The sequence below is a fragment of the Ovis canadensis genome, chromosome 3 (assembly GCF_042477335.2).
Source record: "Ovis canadensis isolate MfBH-ARS-UI-01 breed Bighorn chromosome 3, ARS-UI_OviCan_v2, whole genome shotgun sequence".
Lineage (NCBI taxonomy): Eukaryota > Metazoa > Chordata > Mammalia > Artiodactyla > Bovidae > Ovis > Ovis canadensis.
The window spans coordinates 31,523,916-31,546,269 of record NC_091247.1 but is presented as its reverse complement, the minus strand read 5'-3'; the positions used below and the strand labels follow the sequence as shown (position 1 = coordinate 31,546,269).

At 53.5% G+C, this 22,354-nt stretch overlaps 1 protein-coding gene across 1 annotated transcript in view; it reads right to left on the bottom strand.

Annotated features, from left to right (window-relative positions):
- Window positions 1-1,026: 1,026 nt before the first annotated feature.
- The window catches only part of KLHL29 (kelch like family member 29), a 332,575-nt gene continuing 311,247 nt past the window's right edge, over window positions 1,027-22,354 (bottom strand). Inside the window, exons 7-14 of the mRNA XM_069582659.1 lie at window positions 16,401-16,603; window positions 15,019-15,278; window positions 11,913-12,111; window positions 11,587-11,769; window positions 11,198-11,378; window positions 5,952-6,145; window positions 5,477-5,621; window positions 1,027-3,218 (exon numbers count right to left, since the gene is read on the bottom strand). Coding sequence (XP_069438760.1) covers window positions 3,035-3,218; window positions 5,477-5,621; window positions 5,952-6,145; window positions 11,198-11,378; window positions 11,587-11,769; window positions 11,913-12,111; window positions 15,019-15,278; window positions 16,401-16,603 — 1,549 coding nt within the window. The 3' untranslated portion in view covers window positions 1,027-3,034. The remainder of the gene's footprint in view (window positions 3,219-5,476; window positions 5,622-5,951; window positions 6,146-11,197; window positions 11,379-11,586; window positions 11,770-11,912; window positions 12,112-15,018; window positions 15,279-16,400; window positions 16,604-22,354) is intronic.

Below are 22,354 nucleotides of genomic sequence, written 5' to 3'. Positions count from 1 at the left end.
TGATTGATATCTGCCAGATATTCTCCATCCTTTCCTCTAGGACTGATGTTGCTGAGGGACCAGGGCAGGTATTTTTGGCAAATATATGGTCCACTCATCATAATCTGTCAGTTGAGTTCTTTGAGGATTCCCAGATCCCCTATCCCAGCCCACCTTCTTCCAATTTTTTTTTTCCTTGCAAGGAGACTTTAGGTCTTGGTGAGATTTGGGGATTAAGGGTATGGGGTTCTTCCTGTGGCTGAAATACTGGTAAATCTGCCTTCTCCTGTGAATCCATTAAATCTAAATGTTTTCCTTGTAAGAGAGGGAGCAAACTCATCTGGTGCTCTATACTTTTGCTCTTGGCTTTGTGTGGGTGTCCTTAGTAGAGCAAAGTCAATCTATTCAACAGATTAGAGAACAGCCTATGGTAGGACTGAAGAAGACAGGGAGGCCGCCCTGACTAGATTTTAGGATGGAAGGCACAGCTTGTTCTTCCTGGAGGAGGTGTGTTGTATCTCAGGCTGATGAAGTGGAGTTGCCATGTGGGTTTGGCACAGTCCTCCAAAAAGGTCTTGGGCACCGGAGTCAGACCAGGGGAAAGCTAACCTTGAAGCTTTCAGTTGCACAAGTATCATAAGAGCACTTAAACTGGGGACTTTTGTGGTGGTCCAGTGGTTAAGATAACCTGCTCTCAGTGCAGAGGCCATGGGTTCAATCTCTGGTCAGAAAATTAAGGACCCTGCATGGAGTACAGCCAAAAAAAAGAAAGCATTTAAACTGAAGGGAGATCCTGAGAGTCAGTGCCAGAGTGTTTGCAAGTCCCTTTCAACTTTGACTTTAATTGTTCTTGATTCTTGACTTTCAGCTCTATACATTCCCTTGCTAAGGAGTCCTGTCTTTTCTGCATTTGATGCAGAATGCACCAAGATCTGCATTTGAGTCTGCAGCAGAGCCCAGACAGCTGATAGGAGAGGCAACACAGGCCTACACCGGGTTGCTCATCTTGGGGTCAAGGACGGTGGCACACAGAGGCATTCCATTGGCTTCCGAGTCTAGATCTATAAATATATTTATTATAATATAACAAGAACTTAACAATAAACATATACTATGTACAATACCATTACAGAGAACCCTGTTTTATATCATTCACAGAAATAGCCAGTTTTGCTCCAGTGTGATAGATGAGGAGAGAAACGGGATTTCAATGTCATCTGTGTTGAGTCTCGCTGACCACTACACCTCCTTTGGAGGCAGACGCACACCAACGCTGACATCCGCCCTGCCCCAGGCAGTTAGACACTTGTGCTCCAGTCCTTGGGTTCACACTTGCACCCTGTTTGACATAAATACTTTAAATGACATACAACGTATGTAGTTTTGTGCTTATTACTTTTTTAAAAGAATAAATAATATTAAAAACTGCATAACGAAGCTTGGTATCTTGTCCAAGTGGTAGCCACACTTGTAGTGTGAGAAGTTGATGCCCAACACTGGGACCTTGTGTCATCAAATACTGAAAGATGGAACGCGTGTCCTGTCCTTTTCTCCTTAGAAATGGTTTTCACGATGAGATGACGGCAAGTCGACTTCCCAGATATAACAATGGTAAATGTGTATTTGGTACCAACTTCAACTCAACAGCGCAGCAGTGGCAGCCACATCCTTCGTGCCCTGGAATGGAAACTGGTCACCGTGTGAGGTTTGAGGGTCTGAGGATTGGCGGGAAGGCCTTTCTCTGTGAGCCACGGGGTGGCCTCCCCCCAGGGCTCCCCTTGCTTGGGTTAAGATGCTACTAGAAGAGCAGTTCTGCTCTTACCCGTCAGGCTTTGCCTGGCATGGCTCGTCTGAGAAGGCTGTCCCCATCCTGAGAGCTCTTTGTGGCAGGTGCCTTAATATATAGCTATAAATATCAAAAATAGTCTCCTGTGCTTTGTAGACATGTATTCTCCCTCCTTCCCTTCCAGCCTGGCCTGGGTCCTCAGCTTTACCTCATGGAGGGAGCTGGCCTGGTGTTGAGAGCCAGAACCGGTTACCTTCCGGAACAGTCATCTTTCCTTGACAATGCCTCCACGAGGCACGGCTTTTACAGGGCTGTCTGGGAGTTACTTTTTCTAAAAATAAAATGGGGGCTTTCACCACCCCAGCCCCCCAGGAGAGATCCTCTATTCTGCACATAGAAAAATTGGAGCAAATGCCCCACTCTGGCACTACCTACAAAGAGCTTTGGGAATTCCCACATTATCCCTCTTGAGGCCGCCTCCTTCTCTCGGTACTTAAAAATAGCCTTTTTGTTTATCAAGAAAATGCCTTGGAAATCTAAATAATTCATATTGGATAAGAGAAAGCTAGCACAATCACCTTGTCCTTCTCCAGCAAAAACACGGTAGAAAACCCTGTGAAGGGACAGACGGCTGTCCCCAGCTCTCCCCACGGTGGCCCTGCCCCAGTCACATCAGGCTCCACGTGGTGGCTGGACTTATCGACCCAGTGGGGACTGGCGGCCTCCTTGGCCTCATGTCCCCATAACGTAGTATTGTCCCTTGTTTTCCCTCGGCCACTGAAAGTGTAGATTGGTTGAAAACAAAAGTAGGAATCAAAGTGGTAAGGACACTTTGATCTTATTCCAAAAGAGCCTGACGTCTAATATTGTCAGAGGATGACTGATCTATGGTTGGCTGGGGGTCAAGCTTGCTCTGCAGGAAGGAAAAAACAGCTGCTGTCTCCCAGCTGGAAAGTTATGTGAAACTCCATTGCATGGGGCCAAGCGAGCGCCTCTGTTCAGAGCAAGTGCCCCTGCAGGAGCGCTGAGGCCCGGCTCGCTCCTGGGAGGGCTGTGGTTCCCGCTGCCTGGAGGCCACTCCTTCTTGTTCCCCCAAAGGCGAGGATGATTTCCTACATTCAATGTAGAGAGTATTCAAAATGTCCAGCGCAGTGAGTTCCTTGATTGGGTTGGTTGGCCTCTTATCGGTGTTGCTGAAAGTCGATCTTTGTGAGTAGCATTTCCCTCACCAGACGTGTCCACAGTCTCGGTGTGGGCTTTCTGCTGATGTCAGCCGCTTTGGATATATTTCTTTATCACGACACAGCCGTGTCTGAACACAGGGCAGGGCATGTGGGGGAGGAGGGTCCACGTGTTGGTTGCAGGCTCATAGGCTTCCATGTTGCCCAGGGCTGGCCCTTCACTGCTAACAATGCCTCCGGTTGCATAAATCTTGCCGTCGAGCACCACGGCGCTGTCAGAGAAAGCAGGGAGAGACTTAGCCACTGGGGATCCCCCCTGGGACAAAGAGACAGAGCCCTGTCCTGTTGCTGGCTGCCTCTCCCCTTCGCAAAAGTCCTATGGGATCTTGAGGACTTCCCTGGTGGTCCAGCGGCTAAGGCTTCATGCTCCCAAATGCGGGGGACCCAGTTTCAATCCCTGGCCAGGGAACTAGATTCCACATACTGCAACTGAAGACCCTGCATGACTCAAGGATGACTGAAGATCCTTACATGCTGCAAGTAAGACCCGGTGCAGCCAAATAAATAAGTAAAAATAAATTTTAAGAAGAAAAAAGTCCTATGGGATCTTGCTGCTCTTCTTTGCCCTCTGACCTAAGCTGGTGTAAGAAAAACACCTCTCCTCCAGGACCAATCAGGACGCCATGCTATACTACCCTTCGGCTGCGGGTGACACTGATGCCTACTGGGCAGCCTGGGGCCTATGCATCTGACTCAGATTGGCTGGGAGACTCTATGTGCAGGCGCTTAGCTCAGGTCACGGGTCTCTACACAGCATCTTGTTGGTGTTGCCAGGACAGAGCCTTCCTACCACTCAAGTCCAGCTGGAAACATGACTCACCAGAATGGTAGCAGACAGGGTGTAAGGAGCTAAACCATAATTGAGTATGGGCTACTCGAACAGGAATTTCACCCCGGCCAAGGGGCTCAGAGTCAAAGCTTGCTGCTGTGATTCCTTCACACATGTGACCTTCTGCTGCTGCCTGCAAGTGGCCATCAGGGCCCAGTATGCTCCCAGCATCACCAAGTGGCCTGGGTGCCTACCCTGTACCACACTCACTGGCTGGTCCTGCTGTCTCGGGCGGCTCCCTGCTCTCCTGCACTGACTCCCTAACTGCGAATCTCAGCTACCCCTTCACACGGATGGCTACCCCTGTGCTTCCAGTCCGAGTTCTCTCATCTCAGCTAGTGGCTATTGCTCTTGGCCATCCCCTGACATCGAGCAGATGCACTTCCTAAATCACCACCCATTTCTGAAAGCCTGAGAGCCTTGACACAACCTGTGTGTCTAGGTTTCTTCCCAGATTCTAAAGCTCCCAGCCTTCTCTCTCACAGCTCCGTGCTGTCTGGGCCCTTCATGCTTCTCCCGCTGTGGCATATCCTGTCCTTGCTTCCAGTGCAAGACTCGGCTTAAATCTCCCCTCAGGCATCGTCTCCCCGCACTCACTTTTACTCTCACGTGGGGCATGGGAGTCCCCCCAGCCACAAGGGGTGCCCACACCCAGGTTGTCTTGGTCACAGGACAATATTGTCAGAGTTACCATGGACATGGGCACCATGTAAAAGAGGGCTCAAGAACCGTGACACCGTCATACTAACAGGAACCTGGCACTCATCTGGTCCAAGGGCCCATTTATAGCTAGAACTTCCCCAGAGAGAGGACATTATTTCCCTGAGGTCATGTGACATGTTAGTAGTGGATTGTCGCTTTCCCGGCCATGCCAACAAACAGTGGGCACTCAGTAAATGCTTTTCCCACACTGAGGGCCAGGGGTCACCTCTAGGGGTCTTCAGGAAGGCTTTGTACGGAAAGGCTGCAAATGGAGTCTCTGGGACCCCTTTAGTTTCCTTATTCCTCTTAGTCCAGGAAAGGATGGGGCTGGAAGAGCACAGTGTGCACCTCACTGCCCAGAGTGGTTAAGGTTTGGGACCAGAGCATCCTAGAAACCAGGCCACACTCTGACCTCTACCTCTCTCTTCCTGTGGGTGGTCTGGTCTGGGTGTGCTTCTGCCCAGGCAGCTTCGGGGCTCCAGAGCAGCCGTGCCTTGTGCCTCACCGGGTCCAGCTCCGAAGATCCATCAGGATCATACGTGTCGTCAGGGCATAAACCACCATCATCCCATGTAGGGTATCCATAGCTTGGGGTGAGCACAACCTCTCATCTGTGACCCAGCAGGCAGGCCTGGGGAGGGAAAACCTCACAACACCACCCTCTCCTCCCGCTGAGAGAAGGTGAGGCCTTAAGGACCCAGGGCTGTTGGAAGCCTTTCCTGTGCAGCTTTGAGGGGGGTGGTCTGCTGGAGCCCAAGGGTTGGGCTTCTGGGCCAGGGGCTGCCCTGGGGCGCTTCCCGCTCTGCTCTGCATGAACACCCACACCCACGGTGCTGCTCTGGCCTGGACACCGCCTTGGTCACGGGATGGTGGTCCATCATCTGCGCCAACCCCTCCTGCTGTCCCTCCCCCTGACTTCCTTGCTTCCTGCCCCCTCACCTGCAGAACTGGCGAGAGTGATTCATGTTGGGGCCGGCCTTGATGTTCCCTTTGTCTGGGTCGTAGATGGTGGTGGCTCTGGCATAAGCCCCACCCAGGATGAAAACGAAGCCGTTGAGGGTGACAGCTGGAGCGTACTTGTTGTCTGCCGGGAGAGCAGGGCAAGGGACAGGTCAGGGTCCTCTGCTGGGCCTGCAGAGACCTCCAGCATCACTGGGTAGCCTGAGGACTGAGCTGGGGCCAGGAAGCACCTGGCACAGAGCAACTGGCCCTTTGTCTGGGTAGTGGGAGTTGCAGCTGCACCTAGGCTGGGGGTTCACCTCCCCACATTCCCCTTCTGCCCCCCAGCCCAGACTTGGGTCTGCAGAACCCTTGGGCTCAGCTGGATATCTGGGCTTGGGATAGTGAGACTGAATAAATCAGTGGAGTGGGGCTGCTGCCCTGGTCCTGGGCCGAGGAGACAATTGGTTCTCACCAATCATCGGGGACTCGATGAAACTCCACGTGTTGGTCTGTGGGACATAAGACTGGAGGACACCCGCAGCTCGGCCTGCCTCGTTCACGCCCCCAAACACATAGATCTTCCCACCACACACGGTGGCTGCTGCTGAATGCACTGCCTTGGGCAGAGGGGCTACCGCCTCCCATTGGTTGGTGATGGTGTCGTACCTGTTGAGAGAGGAGAATAGGCGCCCAGAATCAGAGATGGGCCTTGTGCAGGGCAGGGGCCCCAACCAAGGCAGCAGACATGGGGAAGCCCCACTGTCTTCTTTCTGCCCTGGGTGTAACTGGAGATCACAGAATTAGGGGCACTTGGGATGAGTCACGCAAGACCACCCAGGCTCCTGAACCTCAGGGAGCTCTTGTCTGTCTGTTGAAACCTCTGTGCAGACTTTTGTCCTCCTTCCTTTACTCACACTGGGCTCCCCAGCTTCCAGGCCCGCAGTCCTCTCTGTCCAGCTCAGTCCTGCTCTTTTCTTCCCCAGTCCTGCACTGGGCATCTCCCATGGGCTGAAATATACCCACCTATGACCTGATGCTGGGAGGGACTGCGGGTAGGACAACAGAGGATGAGATGGCGGGATGGCATCACCGACTCGATGGACATGAGGTTGAGTAACTCTGGGAGTTGGTGATGGACAGGGAGGCCTGGCATGCTGCAGTTTATGGGGTTGCAAAGAGTTGGACATGACTGAGTGAGTGAACTGAACTGAACTGATGGACTGAAAACTGGGGAAATAGTGGCCTGGCCCAAAGAAGGAGGTGGGAACAGAAGGAGAGGTGAACTGAGATGGTGCAGCATGAATCGCTGTCTTAGTTTGGGGAGTTGCCTAGGATGCCTCAGGGTGTCTGGGCAGAGGGGGCACTACTCATGGGACAGGCAATCAAAGTTGGGAAGGTTTGGGAAGGAGGATGAGTTGGCTTTTATTCCTGAGGAGTGTAAAGTATCTGCTGCTGCTGCTGCTAAGTCACTTCAGTCATGTCCAACTCTGTGCGACCCCATAGACGGCAGCCCACCAGGCTCCCCCATCCCTGGGATTCTCCAGGCAAGAATACTGGAGTGGGTTGCCATTTCCTTCTCCAGTGCATGAAAGTGAAAAGTGAAAGTGAAGTCGCTCAGTCGTGTCCGACTCTTAGTGACCCCCTGGACTACAGCCCACCAGGCTCCTCTGTCCATGGGATTTTCCAGGCAACAGTACTGGAGTGGGGTGCCATTGCCTTCTCCATTGGATGTGTAGGGGCAGTCGGTATTTTGGTCTGGATTAAATATTCAGCTTTGGGATCATCAGCATGTAGCTGGAAATTGAAGGCAAGGGGGTTCATAGGAAATATGTGCGGTGAAGATGGGCCGAGGGCACTGGGGAGATGCCGGCCTATAGAGGGGAGCTGAGAGGGGTCTGAGAGGAGCAGTGGTATGACAGGAGACAGAGCTGCAGCATGGAAGATGTGATGGGAAGTCAGGAAGTCCCCAGCAGGTCACTGGTGGTGTGTCAAGGGCACATCATGTGAAACAGGAAGTGCAGGGTTATTTGTGTATGGAGGACGAAGCGGGAAGCCAGGCAGTAGAAATGGATGGTGGAGACATCTCTTGGGTGAAACTTCAGTGGGAAGATGGGCCAAGAATGTGGGACTTAGAAGGTACTGCTAAGAGGTATTGTCCGTGATATGCTGGTAAACTGTAAAAAAACAGTTCTCCAGGGAAGAAAGTCCTGGTGTGTAGCCTTTGCTGATTTCTGTGATGTAAATTCATGACCGATTTCAGGCTACCAATAGGACATCACTGACTGTGAGGCTGGGAAGAGAGACCCAGAAGCACCCCAGGACACAGAATCTCCTTCACATGCAGATGCAGTGGACACGCAGAGTACAGGCAGTGGTAAAACGGAGTAAAAAATTAGATAGTGGTGAGTTTTGAGTATGAATTGCCTTTGTTTTAAAATTAGTCCTAAGTTTATAAGACAAGTTTTATTTTTTAAATTTTATTTATTTGCCACATGGCTTGTGGGTTTGCGGGATCTTAGTTCTCTGACCAGGGATTGAACCTGTGCCCTCAGCAGTGAAAGCATGGAGTCCTAACAACTGGACCACCAGGGAATTCCCTATATGACTTAATTTTTAATAATATTTGTAGCTAACAATTGACATGCAGAGTTCCTGAAGATTTAAGCATTGCTAAGTCACTTCAGTCGTGTCCGACTCTGTGCGACCCCATAGATGGCAGCCCACCAGGCTCTGCCATCCCTGGGATTCTTGCAGGGCAGCAGGAGCTGATTCAACGAAGCCCCAAACAAACGATATGTGGCTAATAGGAGATGGAATAAATAGGAGATATGCCTTTTGAGACAGTGTCAGAAGTTTGGATATCTGTTTTTTAAGTCAATGTGGCAGAGATCCAAAGAGCTCCTGGACAAGGAGCTGGAAGATTGTGGAAGGTTATGTGGCTGTTAGTCTTCAGGCTTTCGGTACAATGGCACCTTCCGCCAAACGCAATGTTCTCGTTATTCCAGGTGGCTGATTGCCAAGCCACCAGCCCTCCATCAGCTCAATCTGTCAGCTTCCTGCTTGGGAAGGATATGCTAATGGCATGCAAATGACCCCGCGGAGTGAGGCACTCGGCTATCATTTATCCAGTAACCACAGCTACCGCAATATATGGCCATAAAGTATTAGACCCGGTTATTTATATAATGATATAATGCAGGTTTGTCTATGACACTGTTGTTTTAATCTATAATTATATAATCTTGCTCGAGTCCTGTAATGCCGTAATGTAATGTAATTATCATGCGCCATACATTTCACTCATTATCAATAGAAGAGCGATTTGTACCATTAGTGCTTCCTGGGGAACAAAGCGTCTTCATGTCTGTCCCCGTTCCCCTGACCCTCCTGTCACCCAGAAGTTTCCATCATCGCCACTGTGTGGCACAGAAATTGACCAAAGGAGATCCAGCTCTGTTCCCTGGGAAGCCGTAGGCATCCCTCCATGCACCCTCCTCCCAGGGGTCTTCAGGTCTGCATCCTGTCCCAACAAGGACAGTTGACAGATACCAGTGGGCTGGGGAAGGGGCTCAGGGCACCATGCCCTGGACTGCTCCTCAATCTCCACGGGTCCCAGGGGAGTCTTGCTCCTTCTGTGCCCCAGCTGATGTTTCATAGCAGAACAAAGGCTGAGCCAGCCACCGAGGCGGTCTGATATCGGCTGCTCCCGAGCATTGGAGCACTGCTCCTGGGCCCAGTGGGAGTGGAGCCTGTCCCCACTCTTGGTGCATCTGATCCTTGAACAAATCCCTGTATTTATCAACAAGTGTAAGTTTGCAAAATGAGTAATCAGCGTCTTAGGAGATTAAAAATAGCTGACAAAAGCAAGACAGGATGACAGATCTAGCTCAGTTCACTCCTACATAGAAAATGTCTCCTTTTCATGTGTTCATAGTGGATGACAAATGACTGGAAGCTGGTGCTTCCAGAAAGCTTGGGGCTTGACGGGCGTGCAGTGGGTCCCACAGAAGGCTGTCAGCACCAGGGCTGACCCAGGTTCAACAGCAGTATTAATATCTTCATAATCACACAGGGATTCCCCATTATCTCCAAATCAATATGACAATTAAATGTTACTGAGCCATCTCTGGGCTCCACTTGGGGGAGTTAAAAGCCCACAGTGAACAGCCAGAGCCTGTGTCACTCTGAATCCATTTCTGCTGTAACATTTGTCAAATGTCCAATTAGCCACCGAGGGGAAAAAGACAAATTGAGGGGTATGTGTGTCTCCACAAGCAATACGCTGTCACAGGGGGGAAGCTGTGCTTTCTGTGGGAGTCGATGTTGTAGGCCAGGGTGGTGGACTAGGCTGTGGGATCCTGTGAGCGTGCTCAGTCGTGTCCAACTCTTTGCAACCCTTTGGACTGTAGCCCTTAGGCTCCTCTGTCCATGGGATTCTCCAAGCAAGAATACTGGAGTGGGTTGCCATGCCCTCCTCCAGGGGAATCTTCCTGACTAAAGGATCAAACCCAAGTCTCCTGAGGCTCTTGCATTGCAGACAGATTCGTTACCTGCTGAGCCGTTTTAGAAACCCCTACGGTGTGGGAAGAACATGGGAAAAGGACTCCAGTAATCTTAGCTGTGACCCACCCTGGGTTGAAACTGGAGGCCAGCTCAGACTAACTTGCCACTCTCTGGGTCACTAGATCCTGGGAAAGCAGGTCTGCACCGCTGACTGCTGCTGACTCACAAAGCTGTTGGAGCTCTTCCTGCAGCTTCTCTCCAAGGTATCTGTTGCTCAAAAGCAAAGACTGTTTCTACCCAGAAAACTGCCCTTCAGCCTCTGGCCCTCCAGATCCTTATTCTAGGTGAGGTCAGATTTGAGGGCTGTCATGAAGAAGCCAGCCCAGGACTTCCAGCAGAGGGCAGGCTTTATACACACAATTTCCATAGAGAGTTCTAGAGAATTGGCCAGGCCTGTGTGCAGTGACCCTTTCCTGTGTTATTACTACAAGCAGATTTCACAGGATGTGTGGGATAGAGGGAGGAAGGGAGTGTCCCTGGGGTGTCACCTCCGCTTGGTAGGGACATGACGGTCACATTTGGATGATGGCTCCAGCTTAGCCCTGCATGCATGCTCAGTCATGTCTGACTGTTTGTGACCCTATGGACGGTAGCCCACCAGGCTCCTCTGTCCATAGCGTTCTCCAGGCAAGAACACTGGAGTGGCTTGCCATGCCCTCCTCCAGGGGATCTTCCTGATCCAGAGACTGAACTTGCATCTGCCCGCATCTCCTGCAGGCAGGAGATTGTGTGCTATAGGCAGATTGTTTACCCACTGAGCCACCTGGGAAGCCCCTTGCTTAGCCCGACATCCCAGCACATCTCTGGGCTGCTGCTTCCAGTCCTAGTAAGCTCCCTAATTGCCTGGTCAGGACAGCAGCAGGCCCACCCTGAGCTTTTTCACCACTGGATCTCATGCCTCCAGCTTGTCTGTCCCCCTGATTGGGACAAGAGTGCCCCGTCTCAGTGACTGGGCAGTTTGCCACTCTTCTTGCTTCCACCCCACCATCCCAATTCTTCTCCCTCTGCTGGGCAGGAAGAGCCTGGACGATGGGCTTTAAATGTCCGGCCTCCAGTGGGTCTTAATTGGGTAGGGGTTGAGGAGGAGAAGCAATGGGCTTTATAACTCTTGGGGGACATTAGAAGGTGCCCCTGTCATGACCGTGGCCTCATTACCTCTCCACGTGGTCCACGTTGCCTGCCACGCCGAGTCCCCCGAGGGTGTAAATCTTCCCGTCATATACAAGGCTGTTGTGCCGACAGCGGGGGACCGTCATCCTGGAGACGAGGTTCCAGTTATCGAGCAGGGACATGTAGCACCAGACATCGGCCAGCGTCACCCCTGATTCCATCCCACCTGTGGGCAGTACGGGAGGGAGGTCCAGAGAGTGGGCAGGGAGTGAGGAAAGGCCCACGGCCGGGAGGCCCAGCCCCGGGGGCAGGAGGAAGCTTCATGTGCAAAGTAGACACTTCTGGGCCTTGTGTCTTCCTTAGCCATGGTGTGGGGAGAGGACCCCCAGGGAAGTCTGTGCCCTGTGCCCAGCCCAGCCCTGAGGGGGCCTCACCTGAGAGGTAGATGTTGTCCCCAGCACTCACTACACTGAAGAACTCGCGGTCATAGAAAGGCAGTGAGGCCAGCGGGTACCACTTGTTGTTCTGTGGGTTCCAGCAGGTGACAGCCACCAGCGAGCGCTGGGTCATCCCCACCATCTGACGGCCCCCCACCAAAACGATGACCTCGGCCACACCTGCAGGGACACGGAGGGGCACCCTTGGGATAGCCTGACGCGGTGTCAGCATCTGTGCCTGTTGCCTCCTGGGGGGACCCACCCAGAGTCGGGCTGACGACAGGGCACCTGCCTTGGGGGGTTTGGGGCAGGTCCTGCCATACCTGCGGAGAGGCGGGGCCGCGTTCGGGGCGTCTGCATCTCCTGGCGGGCGTGGGGCAGCATGTGGTAGCGTTTGGCCTCGTTGACCAGGTCCCGACATGCTTCTGATGACTTGATCAGCTCCTCGTTGTCCACCACATTGAGCAGGTAGCTGGGGTGAATGAACGGGAGGCGAACCACCGCCAGCAGCTCCGCTGCATACTGTGGGTTCAAGGAGACACGGGATCTTCTTAGATCCTAAGGCGGCACCGCCTCATGTGAGTGGTATTGAGAAGGGAGAAAGGAGGGATGTGGGGCTGAGTGCAGGGATAATTCTCATCTGCATTTGGCTTGGGAGTGCCGATCCTGCTCGCCCCAGCTGAGATAGAGATCATGGGAGCTCCCAGCAGCAGGAGGCAAGAAGGGAACCCAGGGAGAGGTCTCCGTGCTGGGGCTGACCCTGGGGTGGACCACCCTTCGGTCTCTTGAGCACCTTCTTCCTGCCTCTTCCTCCCAGGTCACGGGCCTCTGTTTCATACCAGGCTACAGGGGACCGAATGAGGATTCTGATCCTCAAAAAGGTGTGCGTGGGGGCAGAAACTCAGGGACGGGTGGGAGGGCCCGAGAGAGCTGATTGTGATCATTAAGCTTGGAAGTCATGACCATTCCAACCTGTGCCTCCCCCCCTTACCAGCAAACCCCTGGAGTGGCACCCATTGGACCCCACCCCTGAACTGAAGGCTTTTCGCTGATTGATTTGAATCCCCCTCTTGTCTGGCAAACTCTTTGCTCGTCGCTGTAGTTTCAACAAACAAGTATTGGTGACCACTCTATGCCATTCACTGAATGTGTTTTTGGGGGTGCAAAGGCCAGTACGACCCCGTCTCTGACCTCTAGGTGTACACAGTTTCATGGCGGGGAGAGGATCCATCACATCAAAGGACTCTTCCCAAAGAAGAGTCTAGTGAGGGGTGGTGGGGATGTGGGAGAGGAGGCTCTCTAGAGTGGGTAATGTCTGAGCCTGCTGTGGAAGGATTGCTGACTTCTCCAGGCCTAAGGTAAAGGAGAGGGAGGCTATTCAAAGCACACACAGAGGCACTGGAGTCTGAGAGAGCATGGTGGTGCATTTGGAGAGACCTTTGGAGCTTATTGGAACTCCCCTGGTGCCTCAGCAGTAAAGAATCCACCTGCAATGCAGGACATGTGAGTTCGATCCCTGGGTCTGGAAGATCCCCTGGAGGAGGGCATGGCAACCCACTCTAGTATTCTTGCCTGGAAAATCCCATGGACAGAGGAGCCTGGCAGGCTACAGTCCATAAGTGTCTAGCAGAGTCAGACACGACTAAAGCAACTCAGCACACACATGGAGTTTTTTCCTGTTGGATGCAGAAGGCTTCCGTTGAGGGGTTGGGTAGCAGACAGGAAGAAATAAGACTGGAGAGGTGAGCTGGGTTCTGGCCTCTGCTGACCTCAGGCCTGGCTTGCTAAGGGCTGTGTAGTGCTTCCTGCAGAGTGGATGAGGGCACTCATGAGGAGTTTATTTTTTTTAATTTTAAAAAATTTTATTAAAAATTTTTTTTGGCCACACTGCTTGGCATGTGGAATCTTAGTTCTCGGATGAGGGATAGCCCTGCATCTCTTGCAGTGGAAACGTGGAGTCCCAACCGCTGGATCATTAGGGGATTCCCTCATGGGGATTTTAAACAGAGAAACCACAGGACCAAACATGTTCCTAGGAAGACCAGCAGCCTTCAGGGATGGGAATGAATTTGGAAGGAGGAGACTGAAGGCAGGAAACCCTCTCAGGAGACAACTGTGGTCATCCTGGAGAGATCAGGGGGCCTGGAATGAAGAGAGAGAACTTGGCCCTCATAAGAGGAGGCAACCATGGCAGCAATGTGTGGCCACATGGAGGTGGAAGGCGTGGGAGGACTCGGCTTCTGCCGTGGTTAGTGGGCAGAGCTACAATAAGGAACCCAAGAAGATGGGTAGGTCGCGGGGTTTATGAATGAGAAGGGCTTGGGAGACACTGGCTGGAGGGGTCCTGTAGACAATCAAAGGCAGAGGTCTGGGCTGGAGGCAGATCTGGGGGTTGTGGTAGATGGTGGTGGTCACTATTACAGTGGCCTAACTTGACTTCCTTCCTCTGAAAATGAATCTTGCTCCATCCCCATCTGGTAGGTCAGAGGACTGCCTTCTCCTGGCCCAGTGGCTGGGGCAGGCCGTCTCTGTGTCCTGTGTACACTTGATGCTGTGGATCCAGTCCCTGCCCCATCCCTCCTTCCCTTGTGCCTCTTATTGCTTCATGTGCAGCAAAGTAGCCCTGTCATCTGTCACTCAGCTGCCTCAGCTCTTGCTGGGCTCCCGTCTCCCTGCCCCATTTTCCCATCCATGCTTTCTGGGTGGACTCTGAGCTCTCCTAAGAGTCACCTGCGTGTCTGCACTAACTGCGGGGGGCTCCTAGCACTTTAGAATCCAGGCAGTCCAGCCCAAAGCAAGGATCCCAAATTCATTCCCATTCCTGCAGCCTGCTGGTCTTCCTAGGAATGTTTTTTCCTGTGGTTTCTCTGTTTAAAACCCCCATGAAGGAATTCCCTAGTCAGCTGGAGATCCCTGGGGCTATGCTTGACCTCCTGCGACTCAGAGGCTTTCTTCTGCTCTGGACCCTGGCTCTCATTTCCTCTACCTGTCCCTTCCAAGGGACTTGCCTTCCCTCCTGACAGGTGAACGTTGGTTCCCCAGCTCCAGCCTGGTTTCCACTCAGTCCAGGTGCTCCCTCCCCTCTCAAATGCCAGAGCCTGGCTGGGACTCCTGCTGCTGCATTTGAGGGAGCCCTTCTCTCCGCAGGGCCCTGGTGATGCCCCCTTGACCCTGTGGACTCTCGGTCAGCTTGGGTCTCCTGCAGGTACAATGCCAGCCCTTGAGAATCCTCTGGTGCCTGATTTCTCTTCTCTCATCCGCCTTTACCCCTCTGCACTGTGTGAGCTGGTCCGGCTTCCCTCTGCAAGGCCCGCCAGTTCTCGCATGCTCCCACTGCTGGTTAGACCAGGCAGCCCCAACTCCCTGCTCTAGACCTCCCTCACCAAGAGGCAGAGGGGTGGGAACCGGGGCAGGTGGGTTGGGCCCTACCTGAGCACGGGACACGGGGTCCTTCTTGATCCACTTGATGACGGTCTCATACACTAGCTCCTCGGCCTTGGTGTTGAGGCTGTCATTGGAGATGTAGGCGATGAAGTCGTCCTTGGAGATGCTGAGGATCTCCTCCTGGGCTGCCACCTCGGGAAAGATCTGCAGCGCGAAGGCCTTGGCCATGTGGTAGAGCTCGCTGCACTGCATGGCCTCGGCCATGGCCAGCACCCCCAGGCAGTTGCTGGCCGTCAGCTGCTTCTCTGGGGGCAGGAGCACAGGACAGCACCGCTGACTGCAGGGGAGGGGTCCCCGCCCATGCTCATCCCCCGGCTCTCCGGACCCCTCTCTGAGCCCATGTCCTTGTGACCTGCCTTCAGCAGAGTCCCCATAAGCCCATTTCCTGTGTCCCTGGAACTTCACACCCGTTTTCTGCATTTTCCTCTGCCCCGTCTCAAACTGACTTTCCTGAGGCCTCCCTCAGCAGAAGGACGGAGGCTGAAGTATGGGGTGTCAGCACCAGGCTTAGAGCTTCCTCACTGCCAGGGCATGAAGGAGGCCTGGGCTGGGGGCAGGGGTCACACTGAGGCTTAGGGTGTCTTCCATAACTGTGACAGACAAGTCTGGGGTCACAGACTTCTACTTTAGCGTCATGACAGCAGGAATACCCCGCATAAGCCCACCCACCATCTCCCACAGGGACTCGGCCTCACCCAACCTGACCTCCAGACCTGGGGTCAGTCTGGCCAGGGCTCCTGAGATCCGACTACTGGTGATTCTAATCTAGACATGGCTGGGTCCCAGGAGGCCCTTCACCTTTGTGGACTTAACTCTAGAGTCATAGTTCCTGACTCTTCTAAATGGTCCATTGCCTCAAAGTCACATCTTAGGCCCCTGGCCATCCCCTGACCTGCCCCACCCCCATCTCTCTCACTCCACCCCCAGGCTGCTTCTGGTGACTCCCATCTCTGCCCTTCCCTCTCCCTGCTCTCACCCAGACTGGGCAGCTCCAAAGTGTAAAGTGAGCACGTTCTCTGGGTTGAGGCCTTGATGGAAGCAACTTGGTTTAGTGTTTAGATAAGAGGGCTGTGCAGCCAGGGCATGGGGCTCCCATGAACAGACCATTCACACGGGCCTCTCAGCCCATTTGTTCTCACAGGACTGCCTGGGGGGCCCAGCATGGCACCTCTGGCCCCCGGGGGAGCAAGGCAGAGAACCCTTCTGTCCACCGGTGAGCAAAGGCCTTTGCCCACATTTATCCGAATGATCATCTTAAATCTGCTGGGAAATTCAGCTGCAGCCCCAGACGACCTGGCTGGGCATGCACTCAGTCCCCACTCGGTCCTTGAATATTTCGTTCATTGGTGCCGCTCCCCATGGCTCACCGAGAAAGGACACGCAGACTTTGCAGAAGGTGTGGAACTGGAACTTGCTGGCCGCCTCCAGCAGGGTCTTGGCGTTGGCCGAGTCGATGACCAGGGAGCCCGTGTACACAAACTCCAGCAGCAGCTCCAGGACGTCAGCCTGCAGGTTGGACAGGACCAGTTCCAGCTTCTCCCGGCCGCACTGGCTGCCGTCTTGCACCGACCTAGGCACAGAGACCAGGGTGTCCTTACCTGCCGGCCAGCGGCCAGGGCGCCGCCTCCTCACAGGGCTGGGTCTCCCTGCACACCTCGCTCACAGCCCTTCATTTTAGGACTCAAGGGACACGGCCAATGACACACCTGAACCTAGCGACCTGACACGGGATCTGAAAGAGAAGAGTCTGACCAGAGACGCCCAGAAGAACAGAAAACCCTGCTTATCACTACTCGGCATGTCCATGCAAAAAAAAGATGCAAATCAAAAAGCATGAGCTGTGGATGGGGACGAGGACTAGGACTGGCCTCAAAGGGAAACAATACGGTTCAGCTCTGCTGCTGCTGGCCCCGGCATCTCCGCCAAACACGGTCAGCAGGCCCGGGGCCCCAGGGGCCTGGTCTGCCTCGGATGGGAGAGTCTCCAGAATGACTGAGGCTCCCGACCGGCCGTGATCACAGCCGACCCCTTGATCACCCCAAAGACTGAGGACCCCAAGCTGTCCTGGAACCCCAACTCCAACCCCACCTCTTTCCCCAAAAGCATATTGTTTCCTTTTAGGCATGGAAAGGAAGCCCTTCATGACATTGCTTTGAAACTGAGGACGAGACGAGATAGACGGACAGAATGGTTAGAGCCGGGAGGAGGGGAAGGGAACAACCAAGGACTTCCGCCACAGACAGCCAGCAGCCATGACCTAGGACCTGGCCCGGGGCGGGGCCCTCCTGCCACATGGAACACGGGGTCAGAGGTCAGAGTGGCCTGCGTGTAGAGTGTGCATCGGGCTTGTGAACTGGGGGGAGCGGGGGAGGGACACAAATATATAAATATGTTTATATCTGGTGTCTACAGAAATACAAAACCATTGCAAAGGCTCCTAAGGCTTGGCAGCCGCACCCTAAAGCTGGACCTGGAAGGAAACAGATAAGATGAAGCAAAAATAACACCAATCGAGAAGTGACCAGGAGGAGAAACACCCAGAATGTTAAGAGTCAGGAGGCAGGGTAATCAGAAGTGAATCGGCTTGGCACCCGGTCTTGGCTGCTCTGACCTGTCCTGGTTCCCACACTGAGCCTGGTCCTGCCCGGGGCTGTGTTCAGCCACGTGACTGGGAAATGACCGCTGCATTCTCCCTGTCCCTCACCCCACCCTGAGGAGGCCAGGGGCCCAGATTCCTGTGACAGGTCCCTTGGATGCCCCTGTGGCTGGCAGTGGGGGTGTGGAGGTGTCAGACACGCAAGCAGGCTAGCCCCAGAGAGGCCAACTCCTGTATGAGCTGGGTGTAAGGGAACCTGGGTGCCTCAGCTCTGCCACCCGCAGCCAGGCAGCCTTGGCCTCTCTGGCCCTCAGGCTCCTCTTCTGCAAAACAAGAAGACTGGACTGGATGAGGTCTAGAGTCCTGTGGAGCATTTCTGTGACAGAGGCTGGAAAATGCCTTCCCAAGAGACTCTGCTCTACATGACAGAAATGCCACCATTAGCACAACATTCTCTCTGGTTAGGCACTGGCCTCACAGGGCCTTTACAACACAAATATGACCTGCCGGGGAGCAGGTGAAGCTGTGAGTCTGCATCCAGGCCCCCATCCCATGTTACCTCGCTGATCCCCCTCCAGGAGCCTGAAGGGTCTATTCTGCCACAAGTCCTGGGCAGGCCCAGAAAGCTGAGTGGGAAGGTGCAGGCTAGACAGAGCGTCTGAGCAGAGCTCCTTCTCAAGCCCAGAGATACACACAGTTTGTGTGAGTTTTAAAGTGTCTTAACACACCTAGTCTTCAGCTGTCAGGATGGATTTCCATGCTTGGGTGACTTTGTTAAGTATAAAAATGGTTTATTATGGAATCACTTGAAACCACAGACATTCTGAACATCCCAGGCCTCAGGAGCTATCTGGTCAACCTCTTACTCTACTCTGCTTTCATTCCTACCTGCCACTTTCTGCCCCCCGCCACCCCCACCACAGTCCTTCATGCTCTGGGGAGGTCATGCTGGGCCACAGCCAGGGCAGGGCTCATGAGGCCAAAGTAGGGCTGCTCCCCTTCTCCCAAGGCTCCCAGCCCCTGCTGCCTAGCTCCATCTGGCCAGCTCCCCTGTCTCCCTGCAAACTCTCAGCACAAAATCAGAGAGGAGCTGAGGTGGGACTTTAGGATGTACACACACACGTGCACACACATGCTCTGACATGCATGTGACCCGTGACCCTGAGGACCATGGAGTCACCCCGTGGGGAGGGGTGTTGGGCAGATGGAAGGCCAGTGGAGCCCACGGCCCCAGGTGACTGGTCTGGTGGGACCTGTGTGGTTAAACTTGTGGGGAGATGCTTGTCTTGCCCGGAGTCTGAGCCAAGGATAGGTCCTGGGGACATGGTGCTGCCTCATGGCCGAGGAGCCAAGGGTTGCCCAGAGGGGCACAGGGGGCTGTTGACCACGGCAGGGGCTGTCCCAGGACTGCTGCTCCTGCGATGCTCAGCTGGGGCTCTGTTCCCCCACATCCCCCACTCCCCCACTACTGGGGCCACCTATGGAGGGGAGTCAGCCACTGAGCAAAGGATCTGTGGGGAGTGGCTGGAGGTCCCTGGGGCCAGATGCCTGATGTGAGCTGAACAACCATACCCCCTGGCCACAGAGGAGCACATGGGGATGTCATGGAGGCTTTTTTGGGTGGTGGAGTTCAAGATCTGGAGGTGGCGAGGCCCCTGACAGTGAAGTCTCCTGCAGCTCCCTTGCACAGCAGGTTCATAGTCCACAGTGGCATTCCTGGGTGGCCCAGGCAGCTGTGGGGTCAGAGGGAGGCAAGTGGTCACTCTCCTTCCCTGACCATCAGACTATCTTGGGACAGGACCTCTGAGCTCCGTCGGCCTCTTCCCTCTGAGCAAGGAGCCCCTGGGAGGCATTACCCTTGAAGGGTGGTCCTGATCACCAGTGGGGAGCTGTGTCCTCCCTTGATGACAGTTCTGTCCCTGTCCTAAGCTGGCTCATGGGCTCTGAGAGTCCCATTCCCCTCAGCCCCACAGAGTATCTGGGGAGCTGCCGGATAATCGGGGTCACGATGTGACCTTGGAGAGAAGGGCAGCAGGGCAGGAATGACAGCCTTGACAGGGTGGGGCTATGGCCTGACACTGAGGGCAGGAGCATGGGAGTGAGAGGCAGGCTGGAGCTGTCCAGTGCACGCAGGGCCCGCAGGTTCTCTCAGGAGACTAAAACTTCCTGGGGTCACCTCCTCCCAATCAGGGGTATGTCCCCAGCGTATGGGACGTAGGCTCTGCTTGGCAGGTCTGGCAGATCTTGGCAGATGTGCTGGGAATGGCTTACCCCAGTGTTAGGATTTTTGTGACCCCACCATTAGCAATTCACTCTTGTGGGATAAAAACTGCCCTCTTCAGAATTCAGGACAGAATCTCATCCACCCCCACACACCTCAGAGATCAGATGCATTCACTCTGCAAGCTGGATCTGGAACTGTTGGGGCAGGGGGGAGTGGGGGTAAACATGGAGCAGGGATGAATGTGGATGGCACCCTGCTCCACTCAGGAGGGTGACCCCACCCAGGACTTGGGATGTGTGATTCTCTCTCTCTCTTCTGCTCTGTTCTCCCAAGAAAGGGTTAGCCTGCCACCCACAAGTGCCCAGCTTCTCAGGGAAGGAGGGAGAAAGGCACATGGCTAGACTACTGCATTAACTCTACAGGGCTCCCCTGCACGCCAGGTCTGTGCCACTCAATTACAGAGATCCTTTTAGTTTCCCCCTGGAGAGGGGGCTGGAGTGAGAAGTCCAGCGTCTACACATGGGGCTTGTGAAAATCAACCTGCAGAAAATTTGTCCATCTGTTTTCATTTACTATGAAAAGAGGATAGAGCTCAAATGTGCTGTGGCTCCAGCAGGCTTAGTGAGAGGAGAGAGAAGGTAGAATGCTAGGTCTCTGTCCCATTTGGTGAGATGCGGGGGCAATGCTCCTTTGGGGCTAGGCGTTGTCTCCCACACTTGTGGCAGGCAGGCAGGGCCCCTGCTGTCTCTAAAGAAGAACAGACCGGTCCCCTCTGAAGGGGCCTGCAGCCCACCAGGCCAGTGAGTGCAGCCAGTGCCCCTATTGGCACCAATGGGGGACCAATTGTCCCCCAGAGCTCCTTGGCTCCTGGGGGAAAAGTGAAGGGACTTCTTCATGAAAGGCAGACCTCAGTCCTGCTCACTGGGGTTGAGAAGTGACCCTTGACTCAGAAGCCTGCCTCCCCAGGACCCCACTAGGTCTTGTTCAGTTGCCAAGTCATGTCTGCAGGACGCCAAGCTTCCCTGTCCCTCACCATCTCCCGGAGTTTGACCAAGTTTATGTCTAGGTCTAGTCTGCTCAAAACATCCTCCTTCCTTCCTGACACCTGGGGCTCAGTCCAGTGAGCCCCTGTCCTCCTCTCCACTCAGTCCTGCTGGTGTTCACCCTCCAGCCTGGGTGCAGGTAGGGCCTGGTTGTTATGCAGCACTAGGCTTCATGTTATCCAAAGACAGGGCTGCAGCTCCGTTTCCTGCTGGGCTTTCACCTGATTGTCAGGGGGACTCAGAGTAGGCATAGAAGGATGATTCGGCAGCCTTGCCATCTTATCCTGGGCTTTGTGCTGAACTTCCCCATGGCCTCATGTGCTCTTTTCCCAGCCCCTCTGAGCCTCCTCCAGCCTTCACTCCAGTGGACACGGCCTCTCCTGGGTACGGGGGAGAGGGCTTGTCTCATGGGGGCAAGGGTTACATCTTTTCTTGGGTGGATTCTGTGGCCAGTTTACAAGCATTTATAATATATGTGCACACACACACACACACACACACACAAGCTCTGTGTCCCCTTTTCTTGCATACTTCTACACTGTCAACACTGAGATTTTACTTCCCCCTTCCATACAAACTTTGTGCAGGAGTAGAAAGGACGGTTTCGTTCTTCCCTGGGTCAGAAAATGGGTGTTCACCCTCTTCCAACAACACAAGAGAAGACTCTACACATGGACATCACCAGATGGTCAACACTGAAATCAGGCTGATTATATTCTTTGCAGCCAAAGATGGAGAAGCTCTATACAGTCAGCAAAAACAAGACCGGGAGCTGATTGTGGTTCAGATCCTGAACTCCTTATTGCCAAATTCAGACTTAAATTGAAGAAAGTAGGGAAAAACCATTAGACCATTCAGGTATGACCTAAATCAAATCCCTTATGATTGTACAGTGGAAGTGAAAAATAAATTTAAGGGACCAGATCTGATAGAGTGCCTGATGAACTATGGATGGAGGTTCATAACATTGTATAGGAGACAGGGATCAAGACCATACTCATGGAACAGAAATGTGAAAAAGCAAAATGGCTGTCTGAGGAGGCCTTACAAATAGCTGTGAAAAGAAGAGGAGTGAAAAGCAAAGGAGAAAAGGAAAGATATAAGCATCTGAATGCAGAGTTCCAAAGAATAGCAAGGAGAGATAAGAGGCCTTCCTCAGCTATCAATGCAAAGAAATAGAGGAAAACAACAAAATGGGAGAGAATAGAGATCTCTTCAAGAAAATTAGAGATACCAAGGGGACATTTTATGCAAAGATGGGCTCGATAAAGGACAGAAATGGTATGGACCTAACAGAAGCAGAAGGTATTAAGATGAGGTGGCAAGAATACACAGGAGAACTGTACAAAAAAGAGCTTCACGACCCAGATAATCACAATAGTGATAACCTAGAGCCAGACATTCTGGAATGTGAAGTCAAGTGGGCCTTAGGAAGCATCACTGAACAAAGCTAGTGGA